General features: G+C 33.8%; 4 protein-coding genes across 5 annotated transcripts; 3 read left to right on the top strand and 1 right to left on the bottom strand.

The window, feature by feature from the left end:
• Positions 1-967: 967 nt before the first annotated feature.
• LOC143587144 (protein TIFY 7-like) lies at positions 968-5,154 on the top strand. Of its 2 annotated transcripts, none has more exons than XM_077068517.1 (9): positions 968-1,114; positions 1,217-1,302; positions 2,044-2,082; positions 2,213-2,262; positions 2,360-2,496; positions 2,592-2,688; positions 3,957-4,224; positions 4,309-4,366; positions 5,038-5,154. In XM_077068517.1, the coding sequence occupies exons 2-9, from the start codon at positions 1,224-1,226 to the stop codon at positions 5,129-5,131; spliced, it is 822 nt and encodes a 273-aa protein (XP_076924632.1). In that variant the 5' UTR covers positions 968-1,114; positions 1,217-1,223; the 3' UTR covers positions 5,132-5,154. The 2 variants fall into 2 exon arrangements, with proteins under 2 accessions (XP_076924632.1, XP_076924634.1); XM_077068519.1 differs by having other exon boundaries at positions 1,042-1,123; positions 1,224-1,302.
• Positions 5,155-8,032: 2,878 nt separating this feature from the next.
• On the top strand, positions 8,033-12,090 carry LOC143587134 (cysteine protease ATG4-like). The gene is made up of 9 exons (XM_077068510.1): positions 8,033-8,209; positions 9,718-10,182; positions 10,259-10,344; positions 10,562-10,612; positions 10,699-11,078; positions 11,176-11,314; positions 11,436-11,491; positions 11,583-11,653; positions 11,851-12,090. The coding sequence occupies exons 2-9, from the start codon at positions 9,732-9,734 to the stop codon at positions 12,045-12,047; spliced, it is 1,431 nt and encodes a 476-aa protein (XP_076924625.1). The 5' UTR covers positions 8,033-8,209; positions 9,718-9,731; the 3' UTR covers positions 12,048-12,090.
• A 1,930-nt stretch (positions 12,091-14,020) lies between these two features.
• Positions 14,021-17,852, top strand: LOC143587133 (glucan endo-1,3-beta-glucosidase 3-like). The gene is made up of 4 exons (XM_077068508.1): positions 14,021-14,592; positions 15,831-17,084; positions 17,179-17,206; positions 17,301-17,852. Exons 1-4 carry the CDS (start codon positions 14,532-14,534, stop codon positions 17,443-17,445), a joined length of 1,488 nt encoding a protein of 495 aa, XP_076924623.1. The 5' UTR covers positions 14,021-14,531; the 3' UTR covers positions 17,446-17,852.
• Positions 17,853-18,323: 471 nt separating this feature from the next.
• LOC143587135 (uncharacterized) lies at positions 18,324-20,292 on the bottom strand. Its single transcript, XM_077068511.1, has 2 exons — positions 19,976-20,292; positions 18,324-18,577 (listed from the first exon to the last, which is right to left on the bottom strand). The coding sequence occupies exons 1-2, from the start codon at positions 20,261-20,263 to the stop codon at positions 18,416-18,418; spliced, it is 450 nt and encodes a 149-aa protein (XP_076924626.1). The 5' UTR covers positions 20,264-20,292; the 3' UTR covers positions 18,324-18,415.
• Between the last annotated feature and the right edge of the window lie 590 nt (positions 20,293-20,882).

The raw sequence follows: 20,882 nt of genomic DNA, 5'->3' as shown, positions 1-20,882 counted from the left end.
TATTTCCCGAATTTTGCACGAAATATCGTACCGGTACTGAATCGATACCGGTACTAAATATTATAAATTTTTGGGATCGATACTGGTTGATATTGGTACCATCCCGAGCTCATCCATACTAAAAAAGTAAAAATCACTACATTTCAGTAAATAATACATTTTTATACATTTATCATTATAGTTCATATCATTTACTCACAAATACTTGAATACAGTAAAATATTTTTAAAATTATTATAGAGTATGAACCGTGTTTTATCAGATTTACTAATAATTAATTTTTTTCTTTCTCCTCCATTCACAAATACTCCATAAAATATAAAGAACCCCATTCACATAAATATGGAGTAACCACTATGAATGCTCTAAGCCCGGCTAAAGCTAGTGTAGCATTTTTAAATGGGTTGTAACATGTGAAATTAATACAATACATAGAATTTCAAAAGAGAGTTAACATTCAACAATACACAAGGTTCGATAAGCTTAAACGAGCCTCCATGCAACGCTCGAGCACCAGCCCAATAACTTCGAGGCTCTGCATCACTCGAGCTCAGAAGGAACCAGCTCGACTCTTTTTGAGCTTTTTATCAATTCAATATCTAGTAGCTCGTTAACATCTCAACTTGTTTGCACCCGTGACACCGAACCTGCTTTTAATACTTTAGTTTTGAAGAGGGTTTGCTAGGTGCTGATCTACCAACTACAAAATCAATTTTTTATATAATTTTTAATTCTTTATATATTTTTTAAGAAAAACCTTAAATAATGCTCGACAAGCCTAATAAAGCTTCTATTCAAAGTTCGAGCTCCAACTCGATAAGGCTCAGGGTCAACTCGAGCTTAAAAAAGCTCAGCTTTTTATTAATTCAACATCGAGTAACTCGTTCGCAGCTCAACTTGTTTGCACCCATAACACCACCGAACCTAGTTTAAAGAGGGTTTGCCACGTGCTGATATACCGTCTACAAAGACAACCACTTTACAAATAAATACACAAAACATAAGAATCACACCTCCGATTAATAATCTCTCTCTCTCACACATACACACACAAACACATACTTTTTTCTGTAATCTTGTTGGGTCTTTCTTGATAAAGTTTTGAACTTTGAAGGTGATTTTAGTTTCTTGGTTTCAAGATTTTTGTGGGTGTTCTTGATTCATCAGTTTTGGTTGTGATTATAATATTATATAATATAATTTATAATTTGTGTAGTTGAAAGATGGAAAGAGATTTTATGGGTTTGAATTCTAAAGATTCAGTGGTCAAGGATGAAGCTGTTGATGGATGCAAAGATTCAGGTTTTTTTTTATTTATTTTTTTTAAATTATATATTTTGATATAGTTAGAATTATATATTTGATGAACTGAACTGAATTGAATTCAATTATGTTACAGTTTAATCTATATTTTACTATGTTTTATTAAATAAATTTATGAAAGTTTTAGTTTTTATTTGTATTTATTTATTTTTTAGTATTTTGGGTTGAATAAATGTTTGGTCTAATTTGGGTATTTTAATATTTGAACTAATTAGAATCATATATATTTAATGAGCTGAACTGAATTTAATTCAATTATGTTACAGTTTAAACTAATTGATCTAGAATTTTGTTGTTAATTATACTATATCTAGTGTTATTTGGATTTGGGATTAAATTTTTATTAAACTAATTTATGAATATATATATATATTTTTTTGGTTGAATAGATGTTTGATCTAATTTGGGTAATTTTAGTATTTTGGGTTGAATAGATGTTTGATCAAATTTGGGTAATTTTTAATATTTTAACCTAATTAGTATCATATATATTTAATGAGCTGAACTGAGTTTAATTATGTTACAGGTTAAATAAATCAATCTGCAATTTTTTTATTAGTTTTACTATATCAAGTGTTATTTTGATTTGGGTTTATATTATTTTTACTCGAGATTTTTACCTAATTAAATTGCCCTGTTTTTTAAAGATTAATTATGAAAGATTTTTATTTTTTTACTTTTTTTTGTTGGATCTAATTTGGGTATTTTAATCACATGCAGGGATTTCAAAGAACTCTGCAGTTAACTGGCCTCTGTCAGGTAAAGATCTTTAACTGTAAAAACATTCTTAAATGGTTGATTTTTTTTTTATTATTTTTTTAAGGCTGTTGATCAAGCTTATGAACAGTTAACTAACTTTTTTTTTCATTTTGGTTTATTGATGTATCAGGTGCAGATGGTTTCGAAGGCCCAAAAAACCGCCAAACCGGTGAAATTCAGGTTAGTTGATAATCTTTTATTTAAAAATTTTCTTGAAATTGTGTTTAAAAGTCACAAAACAATTAATTCAAGATAAATGTACATTTTATTATTTTAGAAAAGCATTGGTAAGCAAGTGGTTCCTATATCCGTGAGCCACCCGTTCTACCGGGCTCAGTTTGGCAGTGCATCCTTTAAGCAACACGGAGTTGCGATTCCATCCATCGGTTCCTTTCTTGCTGGAACCACCGAACCGTGGTATGAATATTTTTTGTGTTGTTTACTTGTTTATAAATTCATCCGTTTTGAGATGACAATTTTTTTAATTATTATTTTTGGGTTAATTGAAGGTATAATAATAATTCCAAGGCTTCTTGCGCTCCCGCTCAACTAACCATCTTTTATGGCGGCATGGTGAATGTGTACGATGATATCTCCCCCGAAAAGGTATAAAGATTAAATCTTTATTGTTAAAAATGAAATCTTGATGTAAAAAGTAATAACTTTTTTTTTAAAAAAAAATAAACTTTTTTAAAAAGTATTACTGTTTGAGAACTTAAACTTTTTTTTAAAAATAAATTATTAGAAATTATTACTTTTTATTTATATCTACCTATACTAATAAAAGAAAATAATTCTGACACATGTCATTCTGAGGTTAATTCTCAATATCAAATTCCCTCCAAAATCACTTTCTATTGATGGAAAAGAAAAAAAATTATTGATTCTAAATATCGTATTAAACTCCGTTGATTAAATTATTAATGCAATAAATTATATAATAAACATACTTAATATAAAAAAATATTAATATAATAATTATGTGTCATAAATATATTTTTTTAAGATTAAAATGCATATATAAAAGAGTTTATTTTTAAAAAATACATTAACATTTTATTTTTTGAGACATATTCATATTGAAGAAAGCTATAATAAACTTTTTTTTTATTTTTAAACAAACATTTAGTCTTAAAAATCATAGACAAATCTTTCATTTTTTATATTCATTATAAAACTATTGTGATAGTTGAACAACAATGTGTTTATAAGGACAACATGAAAGCTGTTTAAAAAGGAAAATCTGGTTTCTTTTTTGTCTATGGCCGGGTATGAAACGTATAACATTTTTGTGAAAGACTTTTGCTACATCTTTCACATCGAAATACCTCATTATTTTAAATGTTGCTTCCAGTGGCATTGCTTCATTATTGTATACCGATAGTAGAACAACTCATTCTTGATGATATAAAACGACTATATTTGTAATACATTTTTTTACATAATATAAAGAGACTTAATTATATTTTTTTTATTTATATTAAATTATTCATTATAATTTATTCATTAATTTATCCCGTGTAATACACGGGTTTCTAAAGCTAGTTTATATATACATATATATGTATTACTTTTTAATTTTATTTATTATATATACATAATATGCATATATATATATATGTGTGTGTGTATGTATATATACTATTTTCTTAATAATCTTGATGGATAAAAGCTCGAATCTTGATTATCTTTTTATTTTATTTTATATTTATATACATATATATGTATTACTTTTTAAAATTATTACCTTTTAATTTTATATATTATATATACATATATATGCATATATATATATATATATTATTTTTTAATAATCTTGATGGATAAAAGCTCGAATCTTGATTATCTTTTTTTGGATTATATTATATATAAAGGCTCAAGCTATTATGTTGTTGGCGGGAAATGGTGCGTCTGCAAGCACACCTCAGGCTAGGGTTCAAACCCAGGTGCCGGTTTATGTGAACCAACCGGTTAACCCGCAGACCTGCTCAGCCATCTCGAGCCCGATGTCGGTATCTTCACACCCTCTGGGCCCCACTCACAAAGATGAAGGTGCTAAAGCCGTTAAAGGCTCGGTGGCTCATGTTAACAAAGTGGATAGCCCGAGAGTTATTAGTTCACTTGAAGAAGTTATAAAATCAGGTAACATATTATTATTATTAATTTTTTTTAACGCGTTTTTAAGTTGTTTATATGGAAGTTGACAAATCAATTTGTCGTATGCAGCTGTTCCCCAAGCGCGCAAGGCATCTTTGGCTCGGTTTCTTGAGAAGCGCAAAGAAAGGTATAAATCTTCAAGGGTATTTTAGACTTTTCACCTAGTAACCGAATATAAGTATGGCAAAAACGGGTCAAAACATGTTAAAAAATTGTAACTTTAGACCAACTGTTTGCACGAACGTAACACCATTTGTCCCTAAAATGGATGGAGGTTAACTTTTTCCGTAACGTGCACCTTAAATGACCAAAATACCCCCAGGTTTAAAAATGAAAGAGAGTTATTAAAAATTCATGGGCCTAATAACTCTCGGTTTCTTGAGAAGCGCAAAGAAAGGTATAAATCTTTAAGGGTATTTTAGACTTTTAACACGCTAATCGAATATAAGCCTAGCAAAAACGGGTCAAAACATGTTCAAAAATTTGTATAACTTTAGACCATCTGTTTGCACGAACGAACGAACGTAACACCATTTGTCCCTAAAATGGATGGAGGTTATATTTTTCCATAAAGTGCACCTGAAATGACCAAACTACCCCTAGGTTTAAAAATGAAAGAGTTATTAAAATCTCATGGGCCCCACTCTTTTTATCGATAAATTATATAAACCAAAAAAAAATTAATAACCTTAAATGGTATTTTAGACATTTAACCCAATAGTAACGTAAACTGGTCGGGTCAGAACGGGTCATTTTAAAAAATATCATTTTTATTGGGTTTATTTTTTGATTATACAGAGTAATGTCTTCGGCTCCGTATAATGTGACCAAGGACTCAATTGTGAATGGTGGACCGAGCAACATGAATGCTGTAGCCGCAGCTGATAATTAGTGAAATTTAATCAAGAGTTTTATAAGTTTTTAGGAGTTTAAAGCCACATAAATGTATACATAGTGAACAAAGACGAACAAGATACCGGTATCTTCAACTAGCGTTGAATGTTTATGTCCGTTGCGTGTTTTTAGTAACTTTTATATATGTTTATTGCGTATAAGGTAATTTGTGTAGATGTTGGCCGCGTTAAAGTTTGTAACAAATATGACAATGTAACGTGTCGGTTGTTAAGTTAAAATTATTTTTCTTTATTAGAACAAATGTGACTTGTGTTGGTAGGTTTTGGGGTCATATTCATGCCATCATATTCTTCTATTTATGGCATAAGTTGGATTAGGACTTATTATGTGAAGTGAAGTGAAGTGATGTGATGTCAATTATGATTTGGTTGAATTTTGGGATTAATTATTGGAGATATTTTGAATGGATTATATTGATATTTGATATTTTTCTAATTTTTAAACATTAATATGAGTTTAAAGTTATGGAGTATACGCTCGTTCAAGACTATTTTCACGTTCACAGAGTACTAAGGGGCGAATCCCTACACCATGGGAGGTTCAAAGAAGGCATCGCCTCTATCCCTCTAGGTGGGGTCGTGTTGACTAGGGATGAACATTTTTTCCCCGAATACCCGTACCCGTACCTGTTCAGTACCCGTACCTGTACCCGTAAATTTCTATTGGGTACGGGTATGGGTACCAAGATTTACTGATTTTAGGTACGGGTACAGGTACGGGTAAAGGTACGGGTATTACGGGTACTGGTACCTGTTTAGAATATGTAGGGGTTTTTATTAGGTTTCCGACATTCATAACTTAACTTTTAAGCGGGATTTTCAAAATATAATATATATTAGTTGAATAACTTCATTCTCAATCTATATGTGTGTATTCATATATTGTGTATTCGTATATTTTGATTTCATGTATGTGTAATTGTGTATATCATTAAATAACATGTATTAATTTTCTCCCTTGTTTTTCTATAGAAATTAAGAAAGCAATAAACAAAGAAAAGGAAAAGATAAAGGATTTTATATTATGGTTGATTTGTTTCATTTTTAGTTTTGGTATTATGTTTTGGTTGCGGTATTATGGTTCTCGTTATGGTATTACGGTTTTTGGTATTACATATATTTGATTGTCGGTATCGTACCGTTACCTAGTTTAGTGGAGACTTTTTTTTTAAATAAAAAGAACAAAGGGGTACCAAAGCGAGTACTGTACCCAAAGTACCCGTACCCGTACATGTACCCATACCCGTACCCGTACCATATAATTTGGGTACGGGTATGGGTACCAAGATTTACTGATTTTAGGTGCGGGTACTTTCGGGTATAGGTACGGGTACAGTCCCGATCTCATCCCTAGTGTCGACCCATTTACATAGAAAATATATATTTTGTATTAGTGATGTATCGTTGAATGTTGCTTTAAATTTACAGATATTTTTTTGTATTAGTGATGTGTCGCTGAATGTTACTTTAAATTTACAGATATTTTGAAATGTATTGAAATCCGATGTGACATTGGCCTAGAACAATTTGACCCAACAACTAATTTTTTTTCTTTAAAACAGCTACCGTACACTTATTAATTTCACTCCAAAATCTACATCTTATGTCTACGGGACTCGAACCTAAGATCAATCACTTAGCCTATTTAAGAAACAAAATTAACAACCTCATTTTTCACATAAGATTTCTCGTTCCTTTTAGAACTATCCGTTTTACTCAATTATCGATTTCGTACACTTGATATATTTTAGGTAGAAACTAACACAACACGATATATTATTGATTCCACACACTTGATAATTAAGTTCTGATTTTACTGTCATCCACTCATCCCGATCCAGAATGCAAAATGGAAACATGAAACCTCCCTAAATTCAAACCTTTCGATAGTCATTTAAGTTCTAATCTTTACATAAACAATATAGTTTGTTTTGTCTCAAACCGTGAACTTTCTATAAATAAGGCCGAAGCCACGGCTCCCTCCACAACCTGAAGGACAACCAAGCACAGACAAGGAGAAACAATTACATCAAAGAAATTTTATACAAATCCGATCAACTAATCAATTTGCATCTAGCTCTAAGTTTAAACCAAATAATATCCTTCATCTTCGTCTTTTTTCCTTTAAAAGTCATAACGTTCCGAGCCTTCTAAATTCGTCAACAAGCAATGACAACAAGCAATGTTAGCTTAATAAAAGTATCAAGTATAACGTATTCTTTCTCGTTTCTTTTAGAACCATCCGTTTTACTCAATTACTGATTTCGTACACTTGATATATATTTTAAGTTAAAACTAACACAACATGATATACTATTGATTTCACACACTCGATAATCGGGTTCAGGTTTTACTGTCATCCACTCATCCCGATCCAGGATGCAAAATAGAAACATGAAACTTCCTAAATTCGAACCTTTAGATAGTGATTTAATTTCTAATCTTTACATAAACAATGCAATTTTTTTCCCCATGAACTTCTATAAACAAGGCCGAAGCCATGGCTCCCCCGAAGGGCAGACAAGCACAAACAAGGAGAAACAACTACATCAAAGAAGTTTTATACAAATCCGATCAACTAATCAATTTACATATAGCTCTAAGTTTAAACCATATAATATCTTCCATCTTCGTCTTCTTTCCTTTAAAAGTCATAACGTTTCGAGTCTTCTAAATTCGCCGAATAAATGTTGTATAATAAAAGTAATAATCAAGTAACGTAAATGACGAAAACAAATATTAATTAATATTATAATATTCGATACGGAATTAGAAAACTATAAACGTAATAATCAGATTAGCGTAGACGTTTAAGTAACAAACTCAGAAGCGTCAATCTCACGCGCTATATAGATACATCAACAACAATGGCGATAATATTATTATTATACGTATAATTAGGGTTTCAAATCTACACACAAATCCTTCATTTCTCCTTCATTTTCCTTCAATTAATACTCTAATACATCATCGATCGATTCTTCAACCTTATTTCGACCTTATTAGGAGCTCAATTTTGCTTTTGATTCATGCGATTCGTATGTCCGTCAAAACCGGTAAGTTTGTTGATGTATTTGTTGTAGGTAATTGGAATTGAATTGGATTATAGTTAGGTTTCGTTATTATGATCATGAGGTGTTATGTAGAGTGTTGTGTTGTTAATTTGAGGTGTTTATTGTTGCTGTTTGAGTGTTTGTTGATGAAATTAGGGTTATATAGGATTAAGGCATCATATAGAGCTAATTTGAGCTGTTAGTGTTGCTGTTTATTCATAGAATTAGGGTTATATTAGATTCAGGCCTCATAAGCGGTCTCGTAGACTGTGTGTTTTGCTAATTTGAGCTGTTATTGTTGCTATTTCATTACAGATTTAGGATTATATTATATTATATAGAATCAAACCATCGTATAGAGCCAATTTGAGCTGTTAGTGGTTCTACTTTTTCATAGAATTAAGGTTATATTAGAATCAGGCCGAAGAAGCCGTCTCATAGACTGTTATTTTTACACTTTGAGCTGTTAAGACTCCACGCTATGGGCGCGGCGGAGGGGACTTTTTGGGGGCCGAACACCGCCAAAGGGCGCGGTTTTGGGGGGGGGGGGGGGCTTCTGGGCGATGGGAGCGGGAGGGTGATGAGTGATGGGCCATCCTCATTTTTCTCTCTCTCTTCCTCTCATACACACACACGTACATATATATGTATGTATGTGTATATATATTGGGGCGCCCAAGGGGCTTTAAACCACATCGGGACATTATGGAGAAGGGCTTTGATGCCCTCAGTGCTCACGTGGCACGGTGGAGGGGCTTCGATGCCCCTCACATAGAGAGCAGCCTTATTGTTACAATTGCTTCATTGAATTAGGGTTATATACTTATATTAGAATCAGGAATCACAAACCATCTCATAGACTATTGTTATGCTAGTTTGAACTGTTATTGTTACTATTTTAAGTTAGAATTAGGGTTACGTAGAATCAGGCCTCGCAATCCGTCTCATAGATTGTTGTTTTGACAGTTTTAGCTGTTATTGTTGCTATTTCTTCATAGAATTAGGGGTATGTTAGAATCAGGACTCACAAGCTTTCTGTTAGAGTATTTTTTGTCAATTTGAGCTGTTATTGTTACTATTTTTATATCGAATTAGGGTTAAATAGAATCAATCCATCTCGTAGATCTGATTTCGGTTAGTGAGTTTTCTTAAGCTGGCTTACTGGGAGGTAACAGACGCGTGTTACAAGTGCATTGATTATTGATATATTTTACCTTGATGGCATACATCATACTTGACTTTGAAGGTTCTGCATTGATTATTGATATTTTTTACTTTGATGGCATACAGCATACTTAACTTTGAAGGTTCTATAAGCATAAGATTTGTTTATGGTCTTTACGTCTGCACCTTTTATGATTCCTGTTGTGTATCAATTTTGTTACTGAAATGTAGACTTACCTAATAGGTCTAGAGCTATATGGAAACTTAAACGCTAATCCACTTGCTTCCATTTATTCTTTGTTTTTCAATCAACACTTGTCAAATTGAAGATTTCCATTTTAGTGCAGCTCATGGTTAGGTAATGAAGAATGTACCCGATAGGACTGATACAACTACAGTTAATTCTCCAGATAAAATTTGTGGTCCCAACTGTTCTGAAGCGGGCCCAAGCACCCGCAAATCACCAAAGTCATCATTGTGGTCAGGATTCTTAATATCTGCTTTTTCAGTTTTTGATACCCACAACGAGTCTAAGGTTATCCATAAGAAGAATCAAGAAACCAGTTCTGGAAACCACCATGGTTGGACTGCAACTGTGAAGAGAGTTATGAATTCTGGTTCAATGAGGAGAATTCAAGAACGTGTTTTGGGATACAAGACTAACGTTTCTAACTCAGTTAGTGATATATGGCTTTTAGGTGTTTGCTATAAAATTAGTTTGGAAGATCCGTCTCAAGAACCCGTTCATAGCAGTGGATATGCTGCGTTTTCTGAAGATTTTTCTTCAAGAATTTTGATTACATACCGTAAAGGTTTCCTTTTTTTTCCCTTGGTGATATGTTTTTTTATATAGAACAATATTGTGATATGATAATTGATGACAATTAGGTTTTGTGTCTATCGGTGATTCCAAGTATACAAGTGATGTGAATTGGGGTTGCATGCTTCGAAGTAGTCAGATGCTAGTTGCTCAGGTATTAATGATTTAATAATTAATTACATGGGTAGTCCCCGTGGTATGCACTGATTTAGTTTTTGTCCCCAAGTTTGAAAAAAATACACATTTAGTTTAATAATGTGCACAAACGTAACACCATTGATCCCTAAAATAGACATTCATTAACTTTGGTTGTTAAGTCAGTGTGTAATGACCAAAATATCTCTTCACTTGAAAGTTGTTAATGTGTACAGGCATTACTAGTTCATCGGTTAGGCAGACCTTGGAGAAAACCTTTGCAACCGGTATGAATATGATATTTTTGAGTGATTGGTATTTCTTTATCATTTGATTACTTATTAATGCTTGTTTTTTGTTGTTAATGATGTAGCCATTTGATCGGGATTATGTTGAAATACTAAACATGTTTGGTGATTCTGAGGATTCTATATTCTCCATTCACAATCTTCTCAAAGCGGGAGAGAGTTATGCACTTGCTCCGGGGTCATGGGTGGGCCCATATGCTATGTGTCGCACATGGGAGACGCTTGCACGTTCCAAGATTGAGAAAAACGAGCCCAAAGATAAATTATTTCCAATGGCGGTTTATATCGTTTCGGGAGATGAAGATGGTGAACGTGGTGGTGCACCTGTTCTTTGTATTGAAGATGCTTCTAGAATTTGTTCCGAGTTTGCAAGAAACCAGGCTGACTGGTCACCTCTCTTGTTGTTGGTTCCTTTGGTTCTTGGTCTTGACAAAGTAAACCCTAGGTACATAATGTTTCATTATTGTTTAATCATTAATGATTTCATGTACTAATCTGTTTTCTTGATTGTTGACTTGACTTTTATTTTCCGTTTTGACCAGATATTTACCTTTGCTGGCTGCCACATTCACCTTTCCTCAAAGCCTTGGTATATTGGGTGGTAGGCCCGATGCTTCAACGTATCTTGTTGGTGTCCAAGATGATAAAGTTTTTTATCTTGATCCCCATGAAGTTCAACAGGTAAATAACTATATATATATATGTTTCGAGTTGTAATATTAAGTTAAGCAAATAAGCAGAGCATGTGTATCGACTGTTTTTTTATTTGTTTGTCACATTAATATTTTTATATTTTCATCAGGCGGTTAATATCAGCAAGGATAATGTAGAGACTGATACTTCATCATATCACTGCAAGTAAGAATATATCAAAAAAGTGTTTTTTTTTAATTTCTTAACTCAACCCTTTTTTCTGTTATTTTAACCTTTCATAATTTTATAATGTCAGTGTTATACGCCAAATTCCTCTCGAATCCATTGACCCGTCTCTAGCCATAGGATTTTATTGCCGAGACAGAGGTACACATGTTACGAATATGATAACCTTTTACTGTAATATTTGACCATGTTGACGTTTTCCTATCTGAAAATCTGGCTATCTTATGACTTATGTGCTTTCCTCAAATAAAATTTTGAAAGTTGGATTGTTTTTTGGGTCTAAAATAAGTTGAGCTTTTGAGTTTTGACCGTGTTCACTTTTCCTCGTTTGTGTTTAGATGATTTTGATGACTTTTGTTCACGGGCATCTGAGCTAGCTGCAGAGTCTAACGGTGCTCCATTATTCACAATAACTCAGGCCCGACATTCACCAAAATCAAGCAACGCCAGCAAGAGTCACGAGGCTGATTCCTTTGATGCAGCTGATGGTGACGATGCTGAAGGCTCTGCACAAGATGACTGGCAGCTTCTTTGATTTAGTCGTGTGATGCTCATCAGAAATGTGCATAATGGAAGTTGGAAACCTGGTGTTTGTATGATTTAAACTCGAAAGGAGTTAGGACTTGGTTGTGTTATGTTATGTTAGAAGATATGTTGCGGTTGAAGCGTTCACATTCTTTTAAATTTCATATGGTTGTAAATTCTTGCAATGCTTTATGTTTCGTTACAACTTTGATTAACATTTGATGCTAATAAGGGTGTGTTTGGTACGCAATATTAAATGGAACCGGAATATGAGTTTTGTTCCTAACGTTTCGCCACCACCGCTTTTGCTATGCTGCCACCACTACTGATCACCACCATTTCCGCTAAGTCGTTGCCACCACCTCCTTAATGGGTGGTGCAGGTGGCAACCACAAGGGTTTTGCGATGAAGGTGAGTGGTAGGTAGTGATGGTTGGGACGATCGATAAGTGATGAAAAATTAAATTTTTTTATGGTTGTTTTGTCACTTAATTTATCATGAATTCCAATTCTTTTAATGTTATTCTAATTCCTAAAATTCTAAATACTTTCAAATTTTAATTTCAAATACAAGTGTTCAAACTTAGTAGGCTGGGTCTATTTATCAATCATACGAGTCGTACAAGTCACATGTATTGTATAAGCGTTATACGATACATTGACATATCATATTGGACAACATGTTACATGGGTCGTATGAGGTTTTATGATGCCACATCATACATGCCATGAGGTGGTATAGGTCGTATATTGATACATCACACGATGAACGAGTCATATAATGGGACTATATAACTTTACAACATTGTCTTATGTGACTTAGTTGGATTCTGCGACAGCCATATTGCTCAACTCGTCTGATATGGTTGGCGTATTAACGTGTAATTGAGAAATACCATCTTTCTATTAGCTTAAAAAAAGCTTCCTTAATTCAAAGACACCCCTAAAAGGCTAAAAGACATGGTGGAACTTAGTCATCAAATCCAATTCCATTAGCTATATATATGGCAAACTATATAATAAGTTTAAAATGTTATAATAAAGTGTTTATTAACAAATAATAATCATGTCATTTCTTTGGGCCATGTTTGTTTGTCATTTGTCCAAAAAACAGGAATACATGACCATTGAGTGGAATCCAACTAAGCAAATTGCCACGTCAGCATATGCAAGTACTAGCACTTGTGGTTGAAGATCATAGGACCACCATAGTTAGATACACTCACACATATAGGATACAATTTAATCTCAACCATCCATTCTCTGCCATATGTACATGGATCACTTTTCATAACACCCAATGTTACAACATACTACCTTATTATATTGTAGTTTGACATGTTACACCCTTGAACAAACACAATTTTAAGAAGTTTTCTAAAACATGCATTTAATGGTTAGGTATTTCATTCATGACTCGTAGTCAAGAAACAGAAACTCACACCGAAACAAAACCGATAATGTATTTGAGTTTTGAATATTTGAAGTGAACTGAAATCAAATAATGATTTTGAATTTGGGGTTCTAGTCGGTTCGGGAATTGAATCCAAATTAATTTCAAATATATGATTTTCGAATCATCCGAGTTGTAACTTTTATTTATTTATATTAAAAAGTGTATATTTTACTTGTTATATGCATTTACTCTACTTTAATTATTCAATTATGTTTACTTACATTTTTCTCATAATTCGATTTTCGCATGAAATTGAATTCGATTTTTTGAATTCAAATTAGTTTTTTTAATTCAATTTAAAATTAAAATAATCCGTATTGTGTATCATCACTCGCGTATTGTGTGCATGATCGCCTGTTCGGATCAATACACATAATGAGTCTACTTGAACCCATTTAACATTGCAAAATCTTACCAAAATACAAAATAGTTTCTTAGATTATTTTAAGCTAAGTTATTAAATATCTAGTTATGAAGATTTAGAAATTATAAAACGATAAGTTGAATTAAGATATGATTGATTACTATTGTTATTCAAATCAAGAAATAAAATACAAAACGGTGAAACAAAAGAAGCAAGAATAGAAAAGCATACGATTCACATTATGATAATACGCGAGATAATCATAACACACAATAAAACCCGTACTCGTTTATTAGATATAGATTTCGTTTGGAAAACCAGACAACTAAATGCACCCACCCATAAAACACCCGGTTCATGTCACCAACCAATTGGTTTCTAAAGGTATATATGAATTTACAAAGGGCCTCTCTTGTAATTCTTCAATCTAAAAGCCCATACCCCACTGTTTGTCATCCTCAAACAAACCACTTAATGTTTCTGTCTTCTTGAGTTCTAGTTTCAAACCTTCAATGGCTATCTAAACTCTAAATCTCTATACATCAACATCATAATTAACTCCAAAATCCACTTACTTTACATCTCTAGATTATCACATGTATTCTTGTTGATGTGCTTTGTTGTAGCATAACATAGTTAATTAGTTGAAGGTTTCATATTGATCAAGAGTAAAAAATGGTGACCAATATCTTCATCCTTGTTCTACTTCTTCCATTGATTGTTTCAGCTGACCAAGGTCAACTCTTTACCCTTTTTTACCTTTTTAACTTTTTTTTATTCACACTAGAGTCAAAAAGGTTTTTACCTTTACCTTTCCCTTTATTATTATTCTCTTAGCATAATGTAATTATTCGACATGAAAGTTTTCTATATGATGGTTTGTAGCCTTTTTCCTTTTTGTGGGGTGGGGAGTAGAACCTGTCGGCTAAACCGTTTAAACCTTAGAAATTCGGTCTGTTTGAAATATATATGGTTTGGTTATAACGGTTTAATAATTTACGGTATAACTTGGAACTGGTCGTATAAACTAAACGAATTTTTTAAATATAAAGTTGTATGTATATTTATATATTATATCATAAACAATCTTTTTTTAAAATGAAATACAAAATATTTTACAAAAAAGAAAATCTTTGTTTTAAACCGCTAAACCGTCAAAGCCAACCTTTACGACCAACACAACACAACCAACATGTGGGGCTGGCAATTGAGTATCTGTTTAAGACACGATAAGACCTGTTAATCAAAAAAGAGCGGTATGTGATTTTTTTATTTTCTAAAATAATTGAAATTAGTAGGCTAGACTCCATCGGTGAAACTTAAAACTGTCTTATAGTCATGCCATATAAAGTAGTTAAACGAGTCGTATTCATGTTTGATATTTTTGTTAAGCGCGTCGCTTCTAACCTGTTAAACATGCTAAGACACGAATTGCTAGCCCTACCAACATGATCGGTTCAATTTGTTTTTACGTAAAAACCGTAATTAGCGATTCAACTTAGATCTCACGTGTGTTTGTCTAAAATCGTAGTTAACAGTTCGACTCAAGTGCTAGCGGGCTCGGCCCGCGCACTTTACAGCTTCAACCCTAAATGGTAGTTGGGTGGGGGTCCTCTCTAGAGTGCTTTCTTGTCATTATTTTTTGGGTAGTGAGAAATGACATCAAATTTTGGATGTGTGTGTAGTTGTGTACCATTGTGGTTTGCATTTGTCTATTGCGTTGTTTTGTTTAAAATGTCATTCCATTTATGATGCTTTAAATATGTTGGACCATTGCATAACTCTTTCTAATAATTTTGTCAATTAATGTTTAGTAGTATTCAATCATGTTCTTTTATAGAAACAATAACTTTTTTTATACAAATTCAAATATGTCAATATGTTTTTTATTTATGTTTTGATATATTATATTTGATTCGATTCGATTCGGCTTTTATAAAATTTATATCAAAATGTTACATGTGTTTATGGCAGATGCTTTCATAGGAGTAAACATAGGCACCGCGGTCTCCAACATGCCACACCCGACACAAGTCGTCGTCCTCCTCAAATCTCAACAAATTCGCCATGTCCGCCTCTACGACGCGGACCCCGCTATGCTCTTCGCCCTCGCTGGCACAGGAATCCAGGTCATGGTTTCCGTTCCCAGCCAACAAGTTCTCGCCATCGCCCAATCCAACACCACCGCCGCCAATTGGGTTTCCCGCAACATCCTCCCTTACATCTCCACCACCAACATCACCGCCATTTCGGTTGGCAACGAAGTCCTCACCACCACCCCGAACGCCGCCGCCGTCCTAGTATCCGCCCTAAAAAACATCCACTCCGCTCTCGTCTCCACGAAACTCGACTCCCAAATAGAAGTCTCCACCACTCACTCGTCCACCATCATTCTCGACTCATTTCCGCCATCACAAGCCTTCTTTAACCGCACGTGGGACCCGGTTATCATTCCATTACTGGATTTCCTCCAGTCAACCGGGTCCCACCTCATGTTAAACGTCTACCCGTACTACGATTACACGCGTTCCAATGGTGCAATCCCGCTCGATTACGCATTGTTCCGCCCACTATCACCCGAACAAGAAGCCATCGATTTAAACACGCTTTTACATTATACAAACGTCTTCGACGCGGTAGTCGATGCGGCTTATTTCGCAATGTTGTATCTAAACTACACAAACATTCCGATTCTTGTAACCGAATCGGGCTGGCCGTCAAAAGGCGGCCCCAACGAGCCCGATGCCACCGCGGACAACGCCAACGCGTACAATAGTAACTTAATCAAACACGTTTTAAACAACACCGGGACTCCAAAAAACCCCGGTGTAGCCATTAGTACTTACATTTACGAGCTTTACAACGAGGATTTGAAACCGGGTTTGACATCCGAGAAAAACTGGGGGCTTTTTAACCCGGACGGGAGCCCGGTTTACGTGTTGCATTTAACAGACTCCGGGCCCGTGTTGTCAAATGACACAACAGACCAAACTTATTGTGTGGCAAAAAGTGGTGCCGATGTGAAAATGTTGCAAGCGGCATTGGATTGGGCCTGTGGGCCCGGTAAAGTTAATTGCTCATTGATGTCGCAGGGTGGGCCGTGTTATGAGCCCGATACGGTCATGGCCCACGCCACTTACGCGTTCAATGCGTATTATCAAAGGATGGGGATGGCGGACGGGACTTGCGATTTTAACGGGGTTGCTACCGTCACGACTACCGACCCGAGTAAGTCGTTTACTTGTACATTATGCTTAGATTAATTGTACATTTCGTGTACTAAAATTATTATTTACTAATAACTTGTTGAAAATTTATATAGGTTTTGGTGATTGTACGGTTCCAGGAAGGTAACAATAACAATATAACATACTTATTATTATTAATATTATTTTTGTAATTATAAGTTTATAACGTTACATGTTATATTTTGTTTTAATGTAGTGGTGGGACTAATGTGACATTCACTAATGGTACATCAATGGTTCCGTCTACAAACTCGACTACTTCGGGCGCGTTTTCGCTATGTAACTTGGTTTCGATTTTTGACCTAGCTAGAGCGCTAATTTTGTTTGCGGGTTTCTTGTAACTGTACCCGAATTTGGTTCGATGTTCGTTTTTTTATTAATGTAGCATTCTTTTGTGTCGTTGGGTGTTAATCTAGTTGACTTGATTTTAACTTTAACTTGTTAGTAGAGGTGAGCTAATTTCATATAACCCGAAAAAATTAAAGCCCGGCCCAATAAAATCCGAAACCTGGCTCGTATGTATGTTAGTCGGGCCCCCGGGTTCCAAATTTAAATAGAAATCGGTGTCGGTCTTATCCCTAACAGAGTGCAACTGAACCCAATTGTGACCGATACCCGACATGCCTATTAAGGTCCGGTCCTCGATTCATGTTTGACATGTGAAATTTGGTCTCGGTTGGGTCACCTTTGTAAACGAGCCGGGTTGAGCTTGACTGGGCTCAAGCTTGGCTCAATTTGACTTATAAGAGCTTGAGCTCTGCTTGTTTCGAGCTCCTTTCTAAAGCTCGAGCACAACGCGTTGGTCGTTTTTTTCAAGCTCGAGTTTGGATCGGGTTGGCTCGTTTTATAATTTATTAATTTATATACATTTATAATTATTTTTATATATTTTGAGAAATACCTTAAACGAGCCTAAACTCAGCTCGAGCTTGAGTGAATATGAATTAATAGTTTAATACATAAAAAAAAAACTAAATTTAAAAAACACATAAAAAGCTCAATAAGGCTCGACAAGCCCAAATGATCTTTACACCCAAGGGCCGTGCTTGGGCTCGATTACTCAACGGGTTTTATATAAGGCTCAGACTTGATAAGGCTCTGCTAGTTTCAAGCTTTTAATCAATCTAATCTAAAGTAGCTTGCGAAAAACTCAACTTGTTTGAACCCCTAGATTTACGACATTAACATTAGACACAAGTTACGCTAAAAATCACGAAAAACTACTCCATGTCATACAATAGGTTTCACAAAAACTTGCTAATGTTGAACTACTAGAGTGTTTTCCTACAACTAAGGTTACACTAAGATAAGTTAATGTTGGATGTTTATCGGGTCAACGGTTGTCTTGAACAGAAGAACATGAACTTTGTCGATCGAAAAATATAAAAAACATCCAGAAGAATGTGTGACATATGATCCAAAGCTAGTTCCCACAATGCAGTGCCAAGCTGGTCCATATAAACAATCAAATTTCTGTAAACAACAAACATATAATCATATTATTAGGAAAGGTTATGTTAAGGTTAAAAGTGATTTATTATCTTTTTGTGTGTGTTTTTGTTTTATAAAACATAATCTATTGAATCAAGTTTAGATGACAAATAAGTTAGTCCAAGTCTGATACAAACTTACAAAGTACAAACAAATTTGACCATTTTCTTTGGAATTTTCTGTTTAATTATTTTCAGATTCTTGGACGTGAAGGCTCATCAAAAGTCTAAAAACTTAATCCATACGTGCAAGTGGACTAGCTAGATTATTTGTAATAATGTTATTATTTTCTTTATTTTTACTTTTTTTTAAGTAAACATGGTAATGTAAAAATCTTTTATCCAATAAATAAGTAACAAAAAAAATATATGAACTCTTATGATATTTATACATTTTTATTCTTGTCTCACTCAATGACTCAATTAATAGAGTTGCTAATCCATATTGTTTTTTGAGTAAGACGGTTTACTTGTTTGAAGTTATGAATTTATAATTTACGATAATAGATAGGGATGTAAGTGAGTCGAGCTAAACTCAAGGCCCAAGCTTTTCGAGTAAGACGGTTTACTTGTTTGAAGTTATGAATTTATAATTTACGATAATAGATAGGGATGTAAGTGAGTCGGGCCAAACTCAAGGCCCAAGCTTGGCTCATCAGCGAAAGGTCAGGTTCAAGCTATGAGAAACTTCATAAGCTAACGTTCAACTTGACTTGGCTTGTTTGATCGTTATATAATTTTGTTATATGTGTAATATAATTAAAATTGCAAATATAACATAATGTATATTTTATTTATTTATTCATAATACTAGTATTGATTATGTAATTATATAGTATAATAGTATATCATATTCTAAAGTTACAATATATCTATATTCCATCATATTCTACAAAGATTATTACATTTGATATAATTAATAGGTTTCTTTTAGCATGATTAGAATTATCAAGTTCATCTTATAAAGGTCGAACTCAAGCTCATTCACTTAATTAGCCTTTGTTTAAGTTCAACTTAATTCGAACTTTTAATATCAGCAAGTAAATCTCGTGGAACTGCTGAACAATTTACCCCTAGCAGCGTTGCAGAATATTTTAGGCGTTAGTTGGACTGTGGGGTAGGTAGTAGTGATTAACCGGGATTAGTCATATTGAAATTGATATGTAATTTTCGAATATACATAAATATACCAAGTCTTATATATAAAATGTTTAATTTTGACCGATTTTGACCAAATAGCGATTAATCAGCAACTAGTCGGTAGGGTAACGACTACCAACTAGCGATTAATTGATATCTAATCGGCATCTAGGCGTAATTTTTACAACCATAAGTTATCCGTTACGGGTTTATGGTAAGAAAGTAACTCTAAAATACACACCTTCTTGAGGGCAAGAGCGAGACACTTGCTATCAATCTTCTTCACATTTCCCTTTCCAGGAGGAACCACACGAAGATAATCCGTAGCACACTTTAGCACATTGTCCTGCATGCCGGTCGCCATATCCGAAGCTCTCACTCTAATATTAATATCATCATCATTATTATTATCATCATCATTATTATTTTTGTTAACTTGCTTTTGTTCTTGATCAGCTTCTTTCTTTTTCCGAATTAAGCTGCTCAAGAACTTGCTTCTTCTCTCTAGTTCTACTTCTGCACCTTCCATCAATTCATTTATTTCATTCCAAATGTGTGTGTTTTTTATGAGAGTATATGTATATATATGTATTAATAATAATAATAATATTATTATTATGGAGTTTGCTTTTTAAAAAGGGGTGGGAATTGCTTGAGTGATGGGGGACCGGCTTTAATTTTTAAATTGTAATTGATGCCGGAAATGGAGCTATTATAGATTTGTAGTCAATAGACTCCTTTTTATGTTTGATTTTATGAAAACTCCTTAAATAATAAATATGCATGATATTAGTTCTTTTTATAGAATTAATAATTTTCTTCTTTTGTATTTATGTTATAAGTTAACGAATTGGCTGATTACGATCACACATTGAATAATATTTGTTTCCATCGGTCAGCGACTAACATAGTGCTAACGTCATCGGTCCCAACTAACGAGATTTCAAGCCAAATGTGTGTTTTTCTCGCGACTTGTAACTAACGGCGTTACATTCTCTTAGTTGTGGACCGTTGGGAACAAATATGATAAAATGCGGGATCGTTATCAGCCAATTCGTTAGTTGGGTCCGACAACACCAAAAGAAGATAATTGAGATTAATAAAAACTAATACACCTAAGTTAAATAAAGAAAAATATTATGCTACAT

Source organism: Bidens hawaiensis, unplaced genomic scaffold (assembly GCF_021521415.1).
Source record: "Bidens hawaiensis isolate Kalapana, Puna unplaced genomic scaffold, B.hawaiensis_p1.1 tig00035159_1, whole genome shotgun sequence".
NCBI classification, from domain to species: Eukaryota; Viridiplantae; Streptophyta; class Magnoliopsida; order Asterales; family Asteraceae; genus Bidens; species Bidens hawaiensis.
This window is presented reverse-complemented; position numbering and strand designations above follow the sequence as displayed.